The sequence below is a fragment of the Pyxicephalus adspersus genome, chromosome 11 (genome assembly GCF_032062135.1).
Source record: "Pyxicephalus adspersus chromosome 11, UCB_Pads_2.0, whole genome shotgun sequence".
In the NCBI taxonomy this organism is placed as follows: Eukaryota; Metazoa; Chordata; class Amphibia; order Anura; family Pyxicephalidae; genus Pyxicephalus; species Pyxicephalus adspersus.
The window spans coordinates 57,352,578-57,369,374 of NC_092868.1; the positions used below are offsets into that span (position 1 = coordinate 57,352,578).

Consider the following 16,797-nt stretch of genomic DNA (forward strand, 5'->3'; position numbering starts at 1 on the left):
CAAACTTTTACTTCCTCTATGTACGGGGATATGATTGTGAAACTTTTCCACTTTGCTTATATTTCAGCACTATGTTACCATCAGATGGGACTAAGCTCTTCTTCGCAATGTTTGAAATGTGAAAACATTTCGAGGCAGATCTATACCATATATTGTGGAATTGCCCCAAAAATAAGTAATTTTGGAGGATGGTGGCGATGAGTTGACTTCGAAATTTGGTGAACTATCTACCAAATAGGCAATATTTGGGGAAGTACACCTTGAAGGCACTAGAATGACTAACGGTTGCAGCAAACTTTTCTTAATACTTTCTATTGGTTGCTAAAAAGACCATTCTACATAATTGGATTCTATCGAATCCAATCTTATTCAAATTATTTATTAAAAAAATATGGTTTGTATTTCAAATGGAATGGATAGAGGCCTGTTTATCTAAGGAATCTCTGATTTGGACTTGAGATTTGGACTTCTTTGAAGTCTGGGAATCATATATAGCTACCCTACCGATTGACATACGAAAAGAGTTATTTCTTCTTTTAAAATGACTGCCTGGTACGCCTATCGTCTTTTGGGCAACAATCCCCCAATCTTTTGTTAGTATCATATCGCTCCACAGCTAATTTGAGCCACTGAGAGTCCACTATGATACACAGTTTAGTAGATTCAGATTTATGTTTATTGAATCACCACAATAAAAATGATTTCTTTTTGTTCCTTACTCTGAACTGGGTGGGTGGGGGGGGGGATTCCTGTTGAATACATTCTGTAACTGTACTACACTATGTTGTACTATATTGGGCGCATTGTGCTATTCATCATGATCCCAATTTTTTCTAATAATATTATAACAGGATTTATATAGTGCCAACATATTACGCAGCGCTGTACATTAAATAGGGATTGCAAATGACAGACTAATACAGACAGTGATACAGGAGGAGAGGACCCTGTCTCAAAGAGCTTACAATCTAGTAGGCGGGGGAATTTACACACAATAGGAGGGGGATATGTAGTGGTGGGAAGTAGTGATGGTTTCAAAAGACAGAAGAAGACGGGTAGGCAAGTTTGAAAAATTGGTTTTGAGTTCTGATTACAAGATCCTTATGCGCTGATATTCCCCAAAAGCTTCATGCTATCTCTCCAGCAGTCTCAGATAACTGCTGGCGCTCTGGAGAAGGGAAGAGTTCCCCCTTACACATTTTCAGGGAGTGACCAATGATTGGACCATTTTGGGAAAAGGTACATCAGATGATCCAAAAGTTTTCTTCCTTTTGCATCACAATGATCATGAGGCCTGTATCCCAATAATGTGGATTCAGCCAAGGCCCCCCATATTGGCCCAGTAGATTGCACTGGCATTCCACAATCAATGGCTCTTTGAATCTATAGAATGATTTTTGGAATTTATGGAATATCCCAGCCTGCTGGGACATGGCTTGACATTGCTTATTATTTTCTGATAACCACATATAAAAAATGTCACTTGTTCAAAGTATGTAACCCCTCATCTCTGTTTGCCTTCCTCTCTACACTTATAAAGTCACTTTATATCTCCTTGAAGTTTATCTTCCTTCCTTGTCCCTCTCCTTCTGCCGTATTCCAACATTGATAAATGGCAGTGGGGTCATGAATTTGCCAATTAAGATGATTAATTTTAGGCTGTGCAATTGAGGTGGGTCTGTTGAGCTCTGTCAATGGTGCTGTCTTAGCAATCAATTAGGGCACACCTGGTCCCTTTGCTGTGCGCACCTACAGGGCATCGCAGGTCAAGTTTGAATCTTTAGTGCTTGATCTTTTTTTGGTAAGTGCTAAACTTTTATGTTACATTTACTTATTCAGAAAATTAGTTCATTTATAGTTTGATTTGCTGCAGTTGTTGTTTTAATACTTTTCTTTAGTTGCAACACTGCAAAGTAATTCGTTTTAAGCTGTATATAATAATTAGCACTTTTTATTATGTCATCTCATCACAAAATACTATGAATGTTAAAGAAAAAAATGTTCCAAAGCATTTTGGATCTGATTAAAATTGCACTATATTTTTGGCTTTAGAGAAATCAAATATTCAAATAAGTTATTGTTGTCAAAGATGTTGGTATAATGGTTGGTACATGTATAAAGGAACATTTAGTGATTCACGTGTGTGTGTGTATGTAAAAATAGATTTAAATGTATATAAATACATATGTATTTTCATTCTTACTATTTTAACTGGACTGGTTTGTGTGTGTGTGGGGGGGATTAATCAAGTAAGTTTGCTTGTATGGTATGAATTGATGTGACTTTTTGTAGTCTTTATTATTGTTAGCTTCATCTGTTGCTGCAATATTTGTGTGTGTCTGTTTTAAAATGATGGTCTCTATTGGTAAGCAATTTTTCAACCTGTTTTCTTACAATGTATACATAATCATTGTTAATAAAGGTTATGTCAATTTATCCACAAATAATTAGTACAAATGTATGCATGGTTTCCACTTCAAACTGGTACTTGACCCCCTTGTTGCCTTTGTCCCATTCTCAAAGTCATATTGTTACATGTGGGTATTTGAATGTATTATGTACATATTCCTTTTATGAATAGTTTGTCATGGTTTTTATTTATTTGCTCTAATAGTCTGACATTTTCAGAATAAGCTGTGATTTTTCTTTAACATACTTCACTCGTGTTGATTTGCTGCCATTGTTCTACACAACTCCTCTGTACATTTGTAGTTGTGTTATAGGTTTGTTGTCATTGTGCTGTGCTGCCTGATCTTAGCACTGTTGTATACAAACACACTTCCACTTGCTGTCCAAACTGGTTGTGAATTAGATGTCCAGCTGAGTTGCATACTCATTGTAACACACCTGATGGTGATGGAAGGAGGTCCAGGTCCAGGTCCAGGTTGTCAAGCACAACATCAAAGCTTATTGATTGCCAAGCTAACAAGCAGGGTCAGACACTCTTAGAAAGAAACAGATGTTCTGTTGTTGCTCAACCTAAATATTCTCACTAAATACTGGGTTGTATGCATTTTTAGGTGTTTACATAATTAAAATAGTATTAATATATAAAACTTCCAGGGACAAATTTACTGTGCAAAACATTTTATTGCTTTTACAGCCTTTCAGGGTGTTTATGCAGTTTGAATGCCGTTTTAGACCTTGGCCCACTGTATATTCACTTCCTCACATAAGCTTGGTAGTGGAAGCACATAAAGGTGGATTGCTCCTTTAACCAGAAGCAATATCATCCATTGATGGAGCGCTGTTATCATCCAGTTACAGAATAAATTTAATTATTAGGATGTTTTAAGCAGCATGGTAAATTATGTTTTATTGGCAACTAGATGCTTTTCAGGCTGCATAAGCAATGCTTCACCAAATCCAGATATGTGCATGTATATGTATGAACAGTGAAAAAACAAAGAGGAAGAGAAGGCTGCATGCTTTCCTTTAAAGTTTTAAACTAGCTTTGAGCCAAACCCATGACATAAATCATAGGAAGAAATAGGCAATCTTTTCAATTTAAAGTAAACGCATGTTAAGCAATATGCCAAAAAAAAACCCTTTGCCTATTTCTTCCTATAATTTCTCTTGTATGTATGTATATATACAAACACATGGAAATGTATATGCATGTATGTACAAACAATATACACAAAAAAGTAAACTTACCCGAATAATGCGCTTTCTCTACAAAAGTGTCTGGTGTTTTTGAACTGCTGGAACAAAGTTCACTTGCACATAGCGGGTTCGCATTGGCGCATATCAATTTGCATCAAACACCTGAGTTTTAAAAACACAATTGTGCTGATTTTGGCCTTTCAACAATTCATAGAAATGAAATGCTCCAGTCACACTTTATTTGGTAAATTGTAGGACTGTTGGATCATTCAAGGTTAAAGATCCTGGGAGATTGTAAAGGAGATCACATAAAAAAACACAACAAAATTATTAAAACAATTTTATTCAAGATAACCACATTTTCAAAAAGGTCAGATTAAAATATAGAGACCACACAGACACCACTAAATTTACCTGACAAAATAAAAAAAAAAACACAAACACCAACACATGTAAACCCATACTTCCATATAAAGCCAAAATATTTCAAAAATAGCCCAAGAAATATTGCATTCAAAAAATACTTACAAAGCCAATATGCAATTTGGACCTATCAAGGGTGGAACAATGGCTAGAAACACAATGACATGGCATTACATTGATTTAATAATTGCCAGTTGGACATTGAAACAGAATATGCCAGTTTATTCTCAGGCGGCTTAAAATACGTTGATAAATGGGTTAAAGGGTTCTGATATTGGATCGCAAATATGTGTGCACGAACGAACTTCTGATTTTGCGTGATAAGTCAGCTGATCCACAATGGGAGATGTTCTCCAGGCTGTGTAAGTGGATTGAGATTGTGGGCAGGAGGTAGAAAGGTTTCATTAAAGGCACAAAACAAATATTTTTAATACCAGAAAGCAACGTGACCCAATCACCAATCTCATGATTAGTTGTGACTGAAAATACTAAATATTGATTTTATGATAATAGGTAAGAACGCTGTTAGTAATTAAGGAACAGAATAACAGAAAGGTTGTACAGGGCATCAGAACTACAGAATTAAAGCCTTTATTTCCAGCAGAGAACAACTACAACACAATGGATTCCCAGTCCTTAAAGTTTTATCATATTCATGGATTTCATTCCAGAGATCATCTAGATACTTATTTTGCCAACAAGCCAGACACAGCTTTTCTGTATGATTTTATCCATTTCCCTCTGAAAACTCTTCAGGTTTGGATAGAGAAAGGTAAGAATCATTTCCGGCAAAAGCTTGGTTTAGGTTAAAGCGGATGTAAACCGGAAAAAAAATCCCACTCACCTTTACCTTTCAAAGACCCGTCGATCCCTCCAGTGGGTTCCTGGATTGGGTCCCGCGTCGTCCTGATATCCTCCTTCATCCCGGCGCAGTGGAAGCACAATTTCTTTGCCATTCTTCCTACATCACCCGATTTCGCACTGCACAGGCGCAAGAGTGATGAAGATGGGAAAAAAGAATCCCGATCTCACTGCGCTTGTGTGAAATCTGCATTTTTTATTCCCATTGAATAAATAAAGGAGCAGCCAGAAGCCTCCTCGGTTCCATGACATATGTATCCCAGGAGGCTCTGCACTCCCATTCTGTCTTGATTGGTTTTAAACCTTCTCTTCAAAAGAAGAACGTATTTTTTACCTTATGTAAAAGGGTTGTCAGTCATTCCTGAAATGTCATGCTCTATACATTTGCTGTTTTTTTGTTTTTTTTTCAATTGTGCTTCTGCTATAAGTCTAACATATTAATACCAAAAAGTAAGTATAAATTAGATGAAGAGCTTTAGGTGACAGAGGAAGGAGGACTGCATTATGAAATTTTATGAACAGTCTGGCTACTGCGAGGAAAAGTGGTAAGGTTGTTATCTTCATTATTTTTAATAATAGACTTTATTAAATCCTTTTCTAAACTTACTAAATTGTAAAAAAAATTGCATCTGCTTATTTCCCCTTATTCCTTCTTAACTAAATCCATTTACCTATCTTATAATTACAATATTATATAACTATAAGATAAGATAGGATGCAAGGGCTTGCAGATAATACCACAGTGCTCTGTAGGGGGCGTATCACCTGTTACACCCATGGCGGATTCTATCTGTGGCTTTAGTCTAGAAGGCAGCAAAGATTAGTGAAATGAGTGGAAGGACAGGTGAATATAAAGGTCTTCTTTTGCAAATTCTGATTTTTCAACATTTTGTAAATCAAGAATGGAGTCATTTTAAATATTTTCTAATGTGATAATGTTGTCCATTATTAATAAAACTTTATGATCATGCTTCATATGTTTCAAGTCTTAAATGCTGTCACTTCTGCATGATGTAGACACATCTGATGTACCATTCTTGCAGGTCATATTCAGGGAGGACTCCTGATTGATTTTTCTGTTGGCTCCATAATTCATCATCTTTACCCATTTTGTGATTTCTTCAAAGACATCATCCTGCTAAGACTCCATGAGAAATGCATCATGGAAATCAATAAATGGCTGGACACTCGTACTGGAGCTTTTGATTGGTTGCACACCTCAACAATCGTCACTGAGCTGCAGGGGAGAAGGTTCGGTATATTTATAAATTTTCTGGTTGTTGTTTGCATGAAAATACACACAGAGCCAGTATATGTAAAAGTGATATTGTAATCATAAGTGAAGCCTAGTGGATAAGTCAGCTCCTGATTTTATCTGTCTAACAGATATGGAAAGGAGAATCGAACCACTTGGGTAAAGAGTCAGGAATTTTACCCTAATTTTACAATATGTTTTGGGGGCTAAAATATCACTTACAGGTCTTGTTTCTTCCCCAATCATTTACTGGGCAGTCAAAGAAACATTATTCTTGTCACACGTACCTCTTTCTCACTACAGTTCAGGCGCTTCTCTCCGGTGCATGCGGGCAATTCTGAGCCTGGGTGAGCCTGCTCCTCCAGATTTATTCATTTTCGCCCCTCCCGCCAGTCAGGAAATAGCCTCTAAATCACCCTTGGCTCAGACACAACACTCTCAGTTCATGCAACGTGTCTCCACTAGTGCAGAGCCCCCTAGCTCTGCTGAGCATTTCCTCTACACTTGCTGTTTAATTTAGTGCTTTCCCTGTCATGCTCCTATGTTAACCCCTTTTTGCCCACTCTGCTTTTTCCCTGCCTGTTATTTTGTGCTGTTCCTTTGCCTGTGGTGTTCCTTGTGTCTTCCGCGTCACATGTGCCTCCTGTGGCTTCCTGTGTCTACTCTGTCCGCCTGTGTCTGTGGTGGTCCCCATGTCACCTGTGTCTATTTCCTAGATCTCTGGTTCCTGACCCTTGGCTTGTTCCTGACCTCTATTGCTTGCTGCCTGCCTCAAAGCCCCGGTCTTCTCTAACAATTCTCCTACTTAGTGAGTTGGTATTGTACATCATCCTGCCCACCCTGATGTGCCCAAGGACCTCAACCTGGCAGCAACCAGCAGTGCAACATCCTCGCCACTAGGGGCTCTGGAGAAGACCTGATTGCTGCTTAGGTTCTGTTCCTTGGTCCTTCTATGGGCTCACACCACACTGATAAACTCATATCTCTATCACTTTGCTCTCTCATCTTTCTCATGTTAACACTGCATCCAAACCCACTGGTTTTTCCTCTCCTTCCATGAGCTCTGCTATACAAGGGATGAAAAAAATTAATAGTAAATGATGTTTAGACATTTACACTTGCTTCTTTACAACAAAAAAAACAACGGTTTGATGATGTATTTTTATGTCTACATGTGTCTGGAGTTCAGCTTTAAGGGTGTCTATTTAAATCCTTAATCCATTTTCTATAATCCACTTTTGATTGGTTCTCCATAATTAAGTTTATGATGAGTATTTTATTTTTCAGTGAGGAATGTGAAGAGAAAGAAGCAAAAATGAAGAAAAAAATAAAAAACGTGATGAGGTGTGACCTTGGGGAAGAGAATCCAGTGCACCCATTGGTGGTACCCCAAGCCGATTGTCTCGTGACAGCTTCACTTTTGGATGTGATCATCAAAGACCAAGATGACTACATCAGAAATTTTAGAAAAATATTGCATTTCCTCAAACCTGGAGGTCATCTGATAATTTTTGGGGTCCTTAATGCAACATATTACCTCGTTGGGGAAGATCGGTACCATGTCTTCTCATATGATGAGGGATTCATAAGGAAGGTTCTCCATGGAGAAGGCTTCACCATCGATCATTGTGAAGTTTTCAGGAGGACAGCAGACAGTGACTTAGCAGACTATCAAGGGATTATAGCCATCCTAGCTCACAGATAGATCTAACAAATACAATGTCTAAAAAGGATCTCTACAATGTCTTAAAATAACTTAATAAATAAGAAAGATATACATTTGTCTATTTTCATCATTTTATTGCTCCATGAAAATAACTTGTGGGAGCAGGAAATAGGTTAATTACATTCCTTAATAAAACACAGGAAATGAGCATTGTTTTGTACCCTCATTACCTTTATGATTTTATATTTTCTTCACTGAATTGAAAAATAATACGATGAATCAGTGAAAAAAATACCATAAAAAGCCAGGTAAATGCACAAAATACTTACTCAATGCTGGTGATACTTTGGCCGTTCCCAAACTTAGGTACTTAGTGGCAACCTAAGTACCATCATAAATGAAAAACTTAAAGCCAACTCTAGCATATCCTTTAAGTAAAAGTACCCCAAAAACGACCCCTTATAAAAATTCTATTCTTAAATGATAATTACCACACCCCCCACACCCCAAATATCACCCGTGGTCATTTTTGATATGTAAATTTTGATGCTACACCTCAAAGATGTCCAATGATCCCTGTGAGAGCTAAAAACAATGTTGACCTGGGATGAATGCTTCTTGAAGATAATGGGCCTGATTTATTGAAGCTCTCCAAGACCAGAGAAAATAGACTATCGATTGCTAAAAAAAAATACTCACCTTCTCCCCGCAGCTCCTCCGGACACGTCTTCTGTCTTCTTTCTTCATCCGGCGAGTGCAGTGACAATCTCCGGGGTTTCCCGGTGACGTCGCTGCATGCGTCGGTGCGGGCGGGAGGCGGGGTGGGAAATTCAAAATCCTTTGCATTGAACTCAATACAAAAAACCTGTATTGAGTCCAATACAAAGAAATCCTTATATAATATATATATATAATTGTATTATATATATAATATATAAGCCAGTGATTTTCAACCACTGTTCCGTGGCACACTAGTGTGCCATGAGAGATCTTCAGGTGTACCGTGAGAAATTATCCAATTACCATTGTCGAGTGCCTGTGCTGTAGTGACTGGCAGAGTAATGTAATACTCTTCCATGTCAGTGGGTGGCAGTAGGTAGCTCAAGCGCCTTGTTTATTTTTAGAGGCGAGAATTAGCTACAAAGTGTAATTTTGTAACACTTTTGATTTGTGGTGAGCCGCAGGATTTTTTTAATGTAAAAAATGTGCCGTGGCTCAAAAATGGTTGAAAAACACTGATATAAGCTACTGTACAGGTACATTACATTATACACTATTTTTTTTTAAACTTTTTTTTAAAGATTTTTTTTTAAGATTTTTTTTTATGTTTTATAAAAAAAAATTTATTATTAAATTTATAAAATTTTGGACATATTTCGGTGAGTTATGCGGTAATTCGGTGTAATATAGCCTACAATCTAAAATAAATTTCCATGCAAAAAAAATAACACTTTTTGCATGGAAGTTTGGAAAGAATTAGAACACCCGGCGTTCACGTACGCGTCCCTCGGCGATTCCTGATGATGTCCGTGCGTGCGCCAGTCGATGGGGCTTATAGCGGGAAATTCAAATTTTTTGGATTGGATTCAAAGTACAATTCAAATACAAAGTCCTGTATCCAATCCAATACAAAATAATACAAAATATATTTATGTGGTTTTGTCTATAGGTATGTGACGTTGGACTGTTGGACACTAGGGAGGTGTTTTAGAAAAATATATTACTATACAGTATACCGAATTATCGCATTTTCAGTATTTTTCATTTATTTATGTATTCTTGTTTAAGCTGATTTTTGTGTCTTTTATTTAATTTTATTAAAAGTAATTTTTTTTTACATGATTGTGTGTTTCAAACTTTATTATATTCATGATATCTACTAGACCCCTATTCGGACATATTTCTGTAAATTACAGGTCTACAATTTAAAAAAAAAATTTCATGAAAAACAGTGTACCGCTTTTGGTACAGAAATCTAGACATCAGTGTAACGCCCAGGAGGTTAACATACAGCCTCAGACTAAGTGGACATGCTTTTGTTTTTAACTTTCTCCAAAAAACGTGATCTTAAAAGCAAAACCCCATATTTGTGTGTTTTATGGCTGAATCTGTTGCCTCATTGATTAATACAATATTGACTGAGATTATAATTTATTAATCGCTGTGTGATGCAGTCACATGAGTTCTTATGATCATTCCATGAGTATTAAAAGCCATAAAAACATAATATTATATTATTAGTAATAATGTATTATTATGGCAAAAATACTTTTTCTTGGTATAAGGAATATTACTCATATATTTCTTCTAAATTTGTACCAGTCAGCAGCTTTGTTTACAGAACTCAATAGCTCAAAGTAAATATCACTGAGGAGAGTTTTCTTAGCAGACCATCTAAGGTTGACTAAACTCAATTCGAGCTTTGTCCCATTTCTAACCCATAGTGCTCTGGGAACTCTTTGTTGTGTTTATCATTTTTAACTGTAAAATAAATATATACCAAATAAATATCAGAGTTGGAACAATGTAATTGTTAAAATGTTTAGACATCAAAAAGGAAAAAAATGTATCTTCTCCCAATTGTTGTCTTGTTACTTTGCTTCGTACTCACGTCATAGTACAAGCAATAGGAAGATACACCATGCAAAGGTTGTGTAACAGGGAGCGTATATCATGACGTATGGTAAGGAAGCGGGACATACAGCATAGCATTGCAGAATAAAGTGTTGTGGAGTAGGGATCCTACATGATATGGTATGTAGGTGTGGGAACTGAGACATACAGAATGGCACACATGTAGCCCCCTTTTAATGTAAAGGTCACTTTGGGTAATAAAAAGTTACCAGTGGGTAATGCTGGATGGTTGTGGACTCTTTTCTCCCTAGGGGATGATGGTTGGTTACTTTCTGTCGCAGAGGAGGAAACTGGCCTTGGCCAGTAAACAATCTGGGGCATTTAATTAATGGATCTATGGTGATGTTTGACACTTTTTGGTAAAAGCAGATTTAATGTGTGGGGAATTGTAATTTCAAGGGCTCTTGTGATGGATGTCTAGAAGAAGCTAAGGAAACAGGAGAGGACACCCGTAAAGCCCCAGGGCCTGAGCCAGAATAATGGATCACTTGGAGGAAGAGTTTGGTTCTCAGTGAGACTAAGCCCCATTGGGAGAAGCCAAAGGTAAAAGTACCTTCTCACAGGAAGTACTCCACCTTTGGCTCTTCCCGATGGACAGAAGCCCATTGGACAGGACAGGAGCCCATTGGACAGGACAGGAGCTCATTGGACAGGACAGGAGCTCATTGGACAGGACAGGAGCTCATTGGACAGGATAGGAGTCCATTGATGCTAAATGTGGGACTGTTGCCTTAATGGTGAGAATCACTCCAAAGGAAGAATATTTTTCCCACTTCCTATCATGGATGAAAGTTCAGCAAGGATGCTGGAGGGTAGCGGTCAGTACAGTATGAAATCTACGTCTATTGGATCTGAACTGTGTTTATTGGACCTTCTGCTGCCCTAGACCCTATCTCCTAAATGTGTAGTTACAATAAAACCCCCTAAACTAGAATGTATGAATCTCTGTGATTTTATTATGCCACATTACAAGGGGAAAATTGTAGCAGCTCCTGCAAGGGTGAGTGCTAAAGAGCATGGATATATTCCCCTTCATTATAGATTGCACTTAATGGTTTACATAATTACTATATAATTTACAAACTAATGACCACTTTGTATCACATCACCATGCTACAACATTTCCACGGATCATAAGGAATTTCACCACACTAGCCACAAGATTGTGGACACCATGACCATTAGTTTATTGCACATCTCAATTCATCAACAATAGCCATTAATATGGCGTTAATAAAATATGATCATCGATGTGAAGTTGGCCTTCTTTTTGGCTATAACAGCCTCCACACTTCTAGGAAGACTTTCTACAAGATTTGGGAGGGTGTCTGTAAGAATTTGCCCCCATTGTTGGGGTCAGGTGCTAATGTTGGATTAGAAGATCTGGCTCTCCATTCCAATGCAATTCAAAGGTCAGGGCTCCGTGCAGGACACTCGAGTTCCTCCACAACTGGTGACCCCTTTTTCTTATGAAGCTGGCTTTGTGAACAGAGATGCAGTCATGGAGGATCAAAGAGGGCCATTACCAAACTGACCACAATGTTATAATAGCACAATTGCCTAAAATCTCTTTGTATGCTGTAATAATAACAAGATGCTTTATTGAGGACACCTGAACTCAGTTATTTGTAGGAGGGTCAACATCCTTTCAGTCATATAGTCCAGGTCACATATCCAAATACTAAAGATTACACAATGACTTTTCACGTAACGATGGGTTAATAATACATCCATGCAAGGATCTTGTGACAGATTCCTATACAAAATAAAAAAAAATTATAAAAGAACAGTTATTAATCATTAAACATGAGTTAATCTTTCCCCAAATGCCTTACAGTCTGTGCTGAAACTAATGTTTCTATCCTAAGTTTTCAGCTTTCGTGTTAGCATTCTCCCTTCTCATACGATGGAATTTACAGATGGGGACACATATTTGTCCAGCTTTGATTCCAAGGCCTATTTGACTTCCTTCTGCTGTCTTGGATCTGAAAGAGATGGCATACTGAAATTCAGAATGCGAAAACTGTATGAAACTTTTGGGCCAGGTATGCAGACACTGAATGTCCTTTCTTTCCTTCTTTCCTTCTTTTCTTTCCTTCTTTCCTTCTTTTCTTTCTTTCTTTTCTTTTTCTCTTCTTTCTTTTCTTTTCTTTCTTTTCTTTCTTTCTTTCCTTCTTTCTTTCTTTCCTTTCTTTCTTTCTTTTCTTTCTTTTTCACTTCTTTCTTTTCTTTTCTTTCTTTCTTTCCTTCTTTCCTTCTTTCTTTCTTTGTTTCTTTTTCTTTCTTTTCTTTTCTTTTCTTTTTTTTTCCTTTTTTTTTTCTTTTCTTTTCCTCCTTCTCCTTGGCTCTCCCCCCTCTCTGTTTTCTTTCTCCCCTTTTATCTCCCCCTCTCTTTCTTCTCCTTCTCTACGCATCTGCTTCTCTCTCCTTCTCTCGCCCTCCTTTCACTCTTTTAGTTTATGTGGAACAGCTTTCATGGTGCGTTTTGTGTGTGTCAGCATCAAAGGCTGTTGGTTTGGGGCAGCACAAGCTAGCTGGCCTAGGGGAGCAAAAAGTATTAATCCAGCCCTGATTACAGCTTTACTCCCAGTGTTACAGTTTGTGGCTTAAAAGTTCAAAAAAGTTGATCATCCCAAATATTTCTTTCTTTCTTCCTTTCTTCTAATTGCAGGAGGGATCACTGGAGACGTCCTGATTGACATTGGTACCGGACCCACCATCTATCAATTACTGTCTGCCTGCGAATCTTTTCCTTACATTTTTGCCTCTGATTTCACGGATCAGAACCGGCAGGAGTTTGAGAAGTGGCTGAAAAATGACCCAGAGGCTTTTGATTGGTCAGAAATTGTGAAGACTGTCTGTGAGATAGAAGGGAAGAGGTAGGTCAAGTAAGAAATTGTGTTAAATGTGTGCTCTTCCAGCAATGGCTGTATCTTCCCAACGGAGAAACAGACAGCTATAAGCACTGAACCGAACTGCTAAGCTATCCCATCCTGTCCAACATAGACAAAATATATCTCTGGCCATGAGCCTGACCTATTAATGCTCTTCATGTCTGGAGCATATAGACTATCATGGCAGAACCTGGGTGATTTAGCAAACCTGGAATGGATGTCTTAAAATCATTTGCTATTATATTTTTGATCGTGGACCAGATCTATTTCAGGTTTGCTGGATCACCCAAGTTCTCCAAAGATAGTCCAAGTTAATAAATCAGGCCCATTATCAGAAAGTGTACTAAACCCTTTTGACGTGTAAACAAATATTTGGAAGTTTTACATTGGTTCATTACTGGGTTCGCTGTACTATGCAAGAATATATCTCATGACAGGTGCTCCTTAAAAACAAATAACTATTACTATTTTTTTTAAAAGTAGTGACAAGTGGGAAGAGAAGCAGGACAGGCTGAGATCCAGAATACAGAAGGTTCTGAAGTGTGATGTAAACAAGAGTAATCCACTGGATCCTGTAGAGATCCCCCCTGCTGACTGCTTGATCACTTCTCTCTGTCTGGAGACTGCCTGTAAAGATCTGGATGCGTATTACTCCGCCATTAGGAATATCACAAAGCTGCTCAGACCAGGAGGACATCTGGTGGTCATTGGGGCCCTGGGGAACACCTACTACAGGGTGCAGCAGAAGGACTTCTTCTGTCTATCTCTGCGTGAGGATACTGTGATCAATGCCATCACCCAGGCTGGATACAAAGTACTAAGCATGGACGTATTTTCAATCTCTGAGAGAGAAGCTCATTCCAACACTGCCGACAGCATGGCCAACTTTTTCCTTGTGGCTAAAAAGAGTTAGAGAAATCAACATGCTGATTATCTGAAATTTACCAAAGTGTGCTGGTGATATAATAAAGATATAATATGACAAAGTTTTATTCTGTATTAATAATTCAGAAAGTTTTTTTTGTAAAAATACCCACCAAGCCATCAGTGACAATTCTGTGTAATATTCACCCCTCATCTATGTTCTGTCAATCTATCTTGAGGAAAAAAGTTCCAAAAAGGAATTTTTGCAATTTGGATCTTTTTCCTGTAATCATTTCTAAGAGGGAATCCACCCCCTGGGCTAACATTTGATTATCTATCCAGAATAGTAACAATTACCCCCATGAGGGGGTTAATTCTGACCACTTTAAGGGCTTTTAGATGAACTACTGGCAAAAACAGCATACAGAAACAAATGTGATTACCTATGAGTAGTACCAATGCAAAAATTTCATCCAGCGCAGGGTTTCTTCAGGAGTTGCTAGGAGTTCCTTGAGAAATTAACAGTTTGCACCTCTCAGGTCAGTTTAGGTGACACCAATGATCTTTTTGGCTATCTGTAAGGGTGACATTCTACCCAATGGCCAGCAATATAAGGAATTCTTCCCACTGACTACCCCACTAATATACTGTGATCTGTGGATATAATATTTATAGAAGGGGTTCCGTGAAGACCTTAAAGTTTTTGCAGAAGGAGATCCTCCGTGATTAAAAGTTTGAGAAATACTGATCTGAGCTTTAGCTAGGTAAAAAGCACAAATAGTTTTCTTCATAACAGAATCATTAGAGTATCATCCCTTGGATGGTTTGACACCTAAACAGCAACACTGGCAAGTCTGAAAGGTCAAATAAAACCCTTTGAATGGTTTCCTGATATAGAAATAGGCAAGCCCCAATTACGAGGCAGAAAACCTTCAATGAGGTCTTCTTAAAGCATGAGTTAAGTCTTAAAACAGGGGCCGAAGACTTTTAGAGGAGTCATCCTAAAACATGGTAAGTTTCACAGAAAGGCTTATTGAGCGGTCCTAAAAAGTAAAACTGATCGAACCATTGCATCCCTAAAATATGGAATCAAGTTTGTGTTTACAAACATATACGTATCATCTGGAACTAGCTATACACGTCTAGGTATCTTTGAATTTGTAGGAGGTGAAATGAACGATGGCAACCAAAATAGCTTTGTGTCACCTAAATGTGCAACCAAATCCTCATTCACAGACGTCCACACTATGAAAATGATGTGAAGCCTGCAAGTAATAGCAGATCACGGCCATCTCCATGATATGTAATCACACTGAAATAGAGTCCAGAGCTTGCCCCTGCCTCGTACAGGGTTTGGAACTCCATACAGGGATTTTAAAGGAAACCTGCCAAGCCTACACCAAACATGGTTTTGTAAATCCCCTGCTCCTTCCCAGCTGCACATTGGTATTGTATTGTGGCATTTTGGGATAGCAGGCCTTCTAAAATTAATTTTGTGGCTATGTTGCTTGGGTATAGCCAAATGAATGTGAAATGTTCTGTCACACAGCCAAACACAACACAACACTACTGTACAGTAAGTGACCACTGGCAGGAATACCGTCATTTATATTTAGACAGTTCCAAAATTGTAATATATTTGTAACACTTGGGAGGTTGATACCAAAATAATACTGTAAGGCCCTGATCTGGCACCAGCGCTTGCCAGACGCCAGTCACCGAATCTAATTCTGCACCCTTCACTTAAAGCTAGCCTCCAGCACACTGTTTGTTGTCCCCAGGAATTCGGTGCACATGGAATGGTGTCTGGGGAAGGACTGAAAGAGGACCAGGAGCCAACAGATAAAGCAATGCCAAAATTCCAGCAGAGGTAATTCCAAAATATCGAGCCAGAGGTAATGGGTAATTAGTCCACCAGACGAGGTATCCAAGGGTAATGACAAAGCAGAGTTTGGGTAACAGGCAAAGATCAGTCCAGGCAAAATCCAACAAAATAACACATCAACAGATGGTCAGCTCAACTTAACACTGCAACACACACAGAGGTGACTGGGAGCAGAAGGGCTACAGAGACCCAGCAACAAATGGCAGCGCAAGATTGAGATGAAGGACTACATTGCTTACTGGCTTCCGCATAAACTCCAAATCCCCTTCAGCTTCACACAATCTCAGAGCAGCGGATGCAGAGAGACGATTCACAGCTAAAGGGAAACCAGGGATGCCGCAGATTGCAGAGTAAAGGATGGACAGCTATTTGCTTCATCTCCCTTTATGCTGTATTTATTGATGATGCCATTGGAGGGAATAAACAGGGTGCATGGAACTGTGGGGGCTTACCTCACGGGGTCAGTGGGCAGATAATCCCCTAACAGATACCAAGTTAAATTCAGCTTGTATTTAAAACAAAGAGAGAAAGAAAATATTCAGTAGGGACATCTGTTACACTGAAAATGTTCATGGTTTCTTGATGTTCGTGGACAAACATCAAAATTTTATTACAAGACTGGTGATTGGAATGTGATCACAGAGTAATCATAAGAACATGCCAAGTCTATCTAAAAAAAATCCTTATAAAAGTTGGAAAGTAGACAGAC

General features: G+C 38.3%; 2 protein-coding genes across 3 annotated transcripts; both read left to right on the forward strand.

Annotated features, from left to right (window-relative positions):
* Positions 1–4,585: 4,585 nt before the first annotated feature.
* LOC140340722 (nicotinamide N-methyltransferase-like) lies at positions 4,586–7,910 on the forward strand. Its single transcript, XM_072426090.1, has 3 exons — positions 4,586–4,801; positions 5,934–6,141; positions 7,433–7,910. The coding sequence occupies exons 1-3, from the start codon at positions 4,651–4,653 to the stop codon at positions 7,848–7,850; spliced, it is 777 nt and encodes a 258-aa protein (XP_072282191.1). The 5' UTR covers positions 4,586–4,650; the 3' UTR covers positions 7,851–7,910.
* Positions 7,911–12,292: 4,382 nt separating this feature from the next.
* Positions 12,293–14,325, forward strand: LOC140341099 (indolethylamine N-methyltransferase-like). 2 transcript variants are annotated; one of them, XM_072426640.1, is made up of 3 exons: positions 12,293–12,490; positions 13,117–13,324; positions 13,823–14,325. In XM_072426640.1, exons 1-3 carry the CDS (start codon positions 12,352–12,354, stop codon positions 14,250–14,252), a joined length of 777 nt encoding a protein of 258 aa, XP_072282741.1. In that variant the 5' UTR covers positions 12,293–12,351; the 3' UTR covers positions 14,253–14,325. The 2 variants fall into 2 exon arrangements, with proteins under 2 accessions (XP_072282741.1, XP_072282740.1); XM_072426639.1 differs by having other exon boundaries at positions 12,296–12,490; positions 13,820–14,325.
* The last annotated feature ends 2,472 nt before the right edge of the window (positions 14,326–16,797 follow it).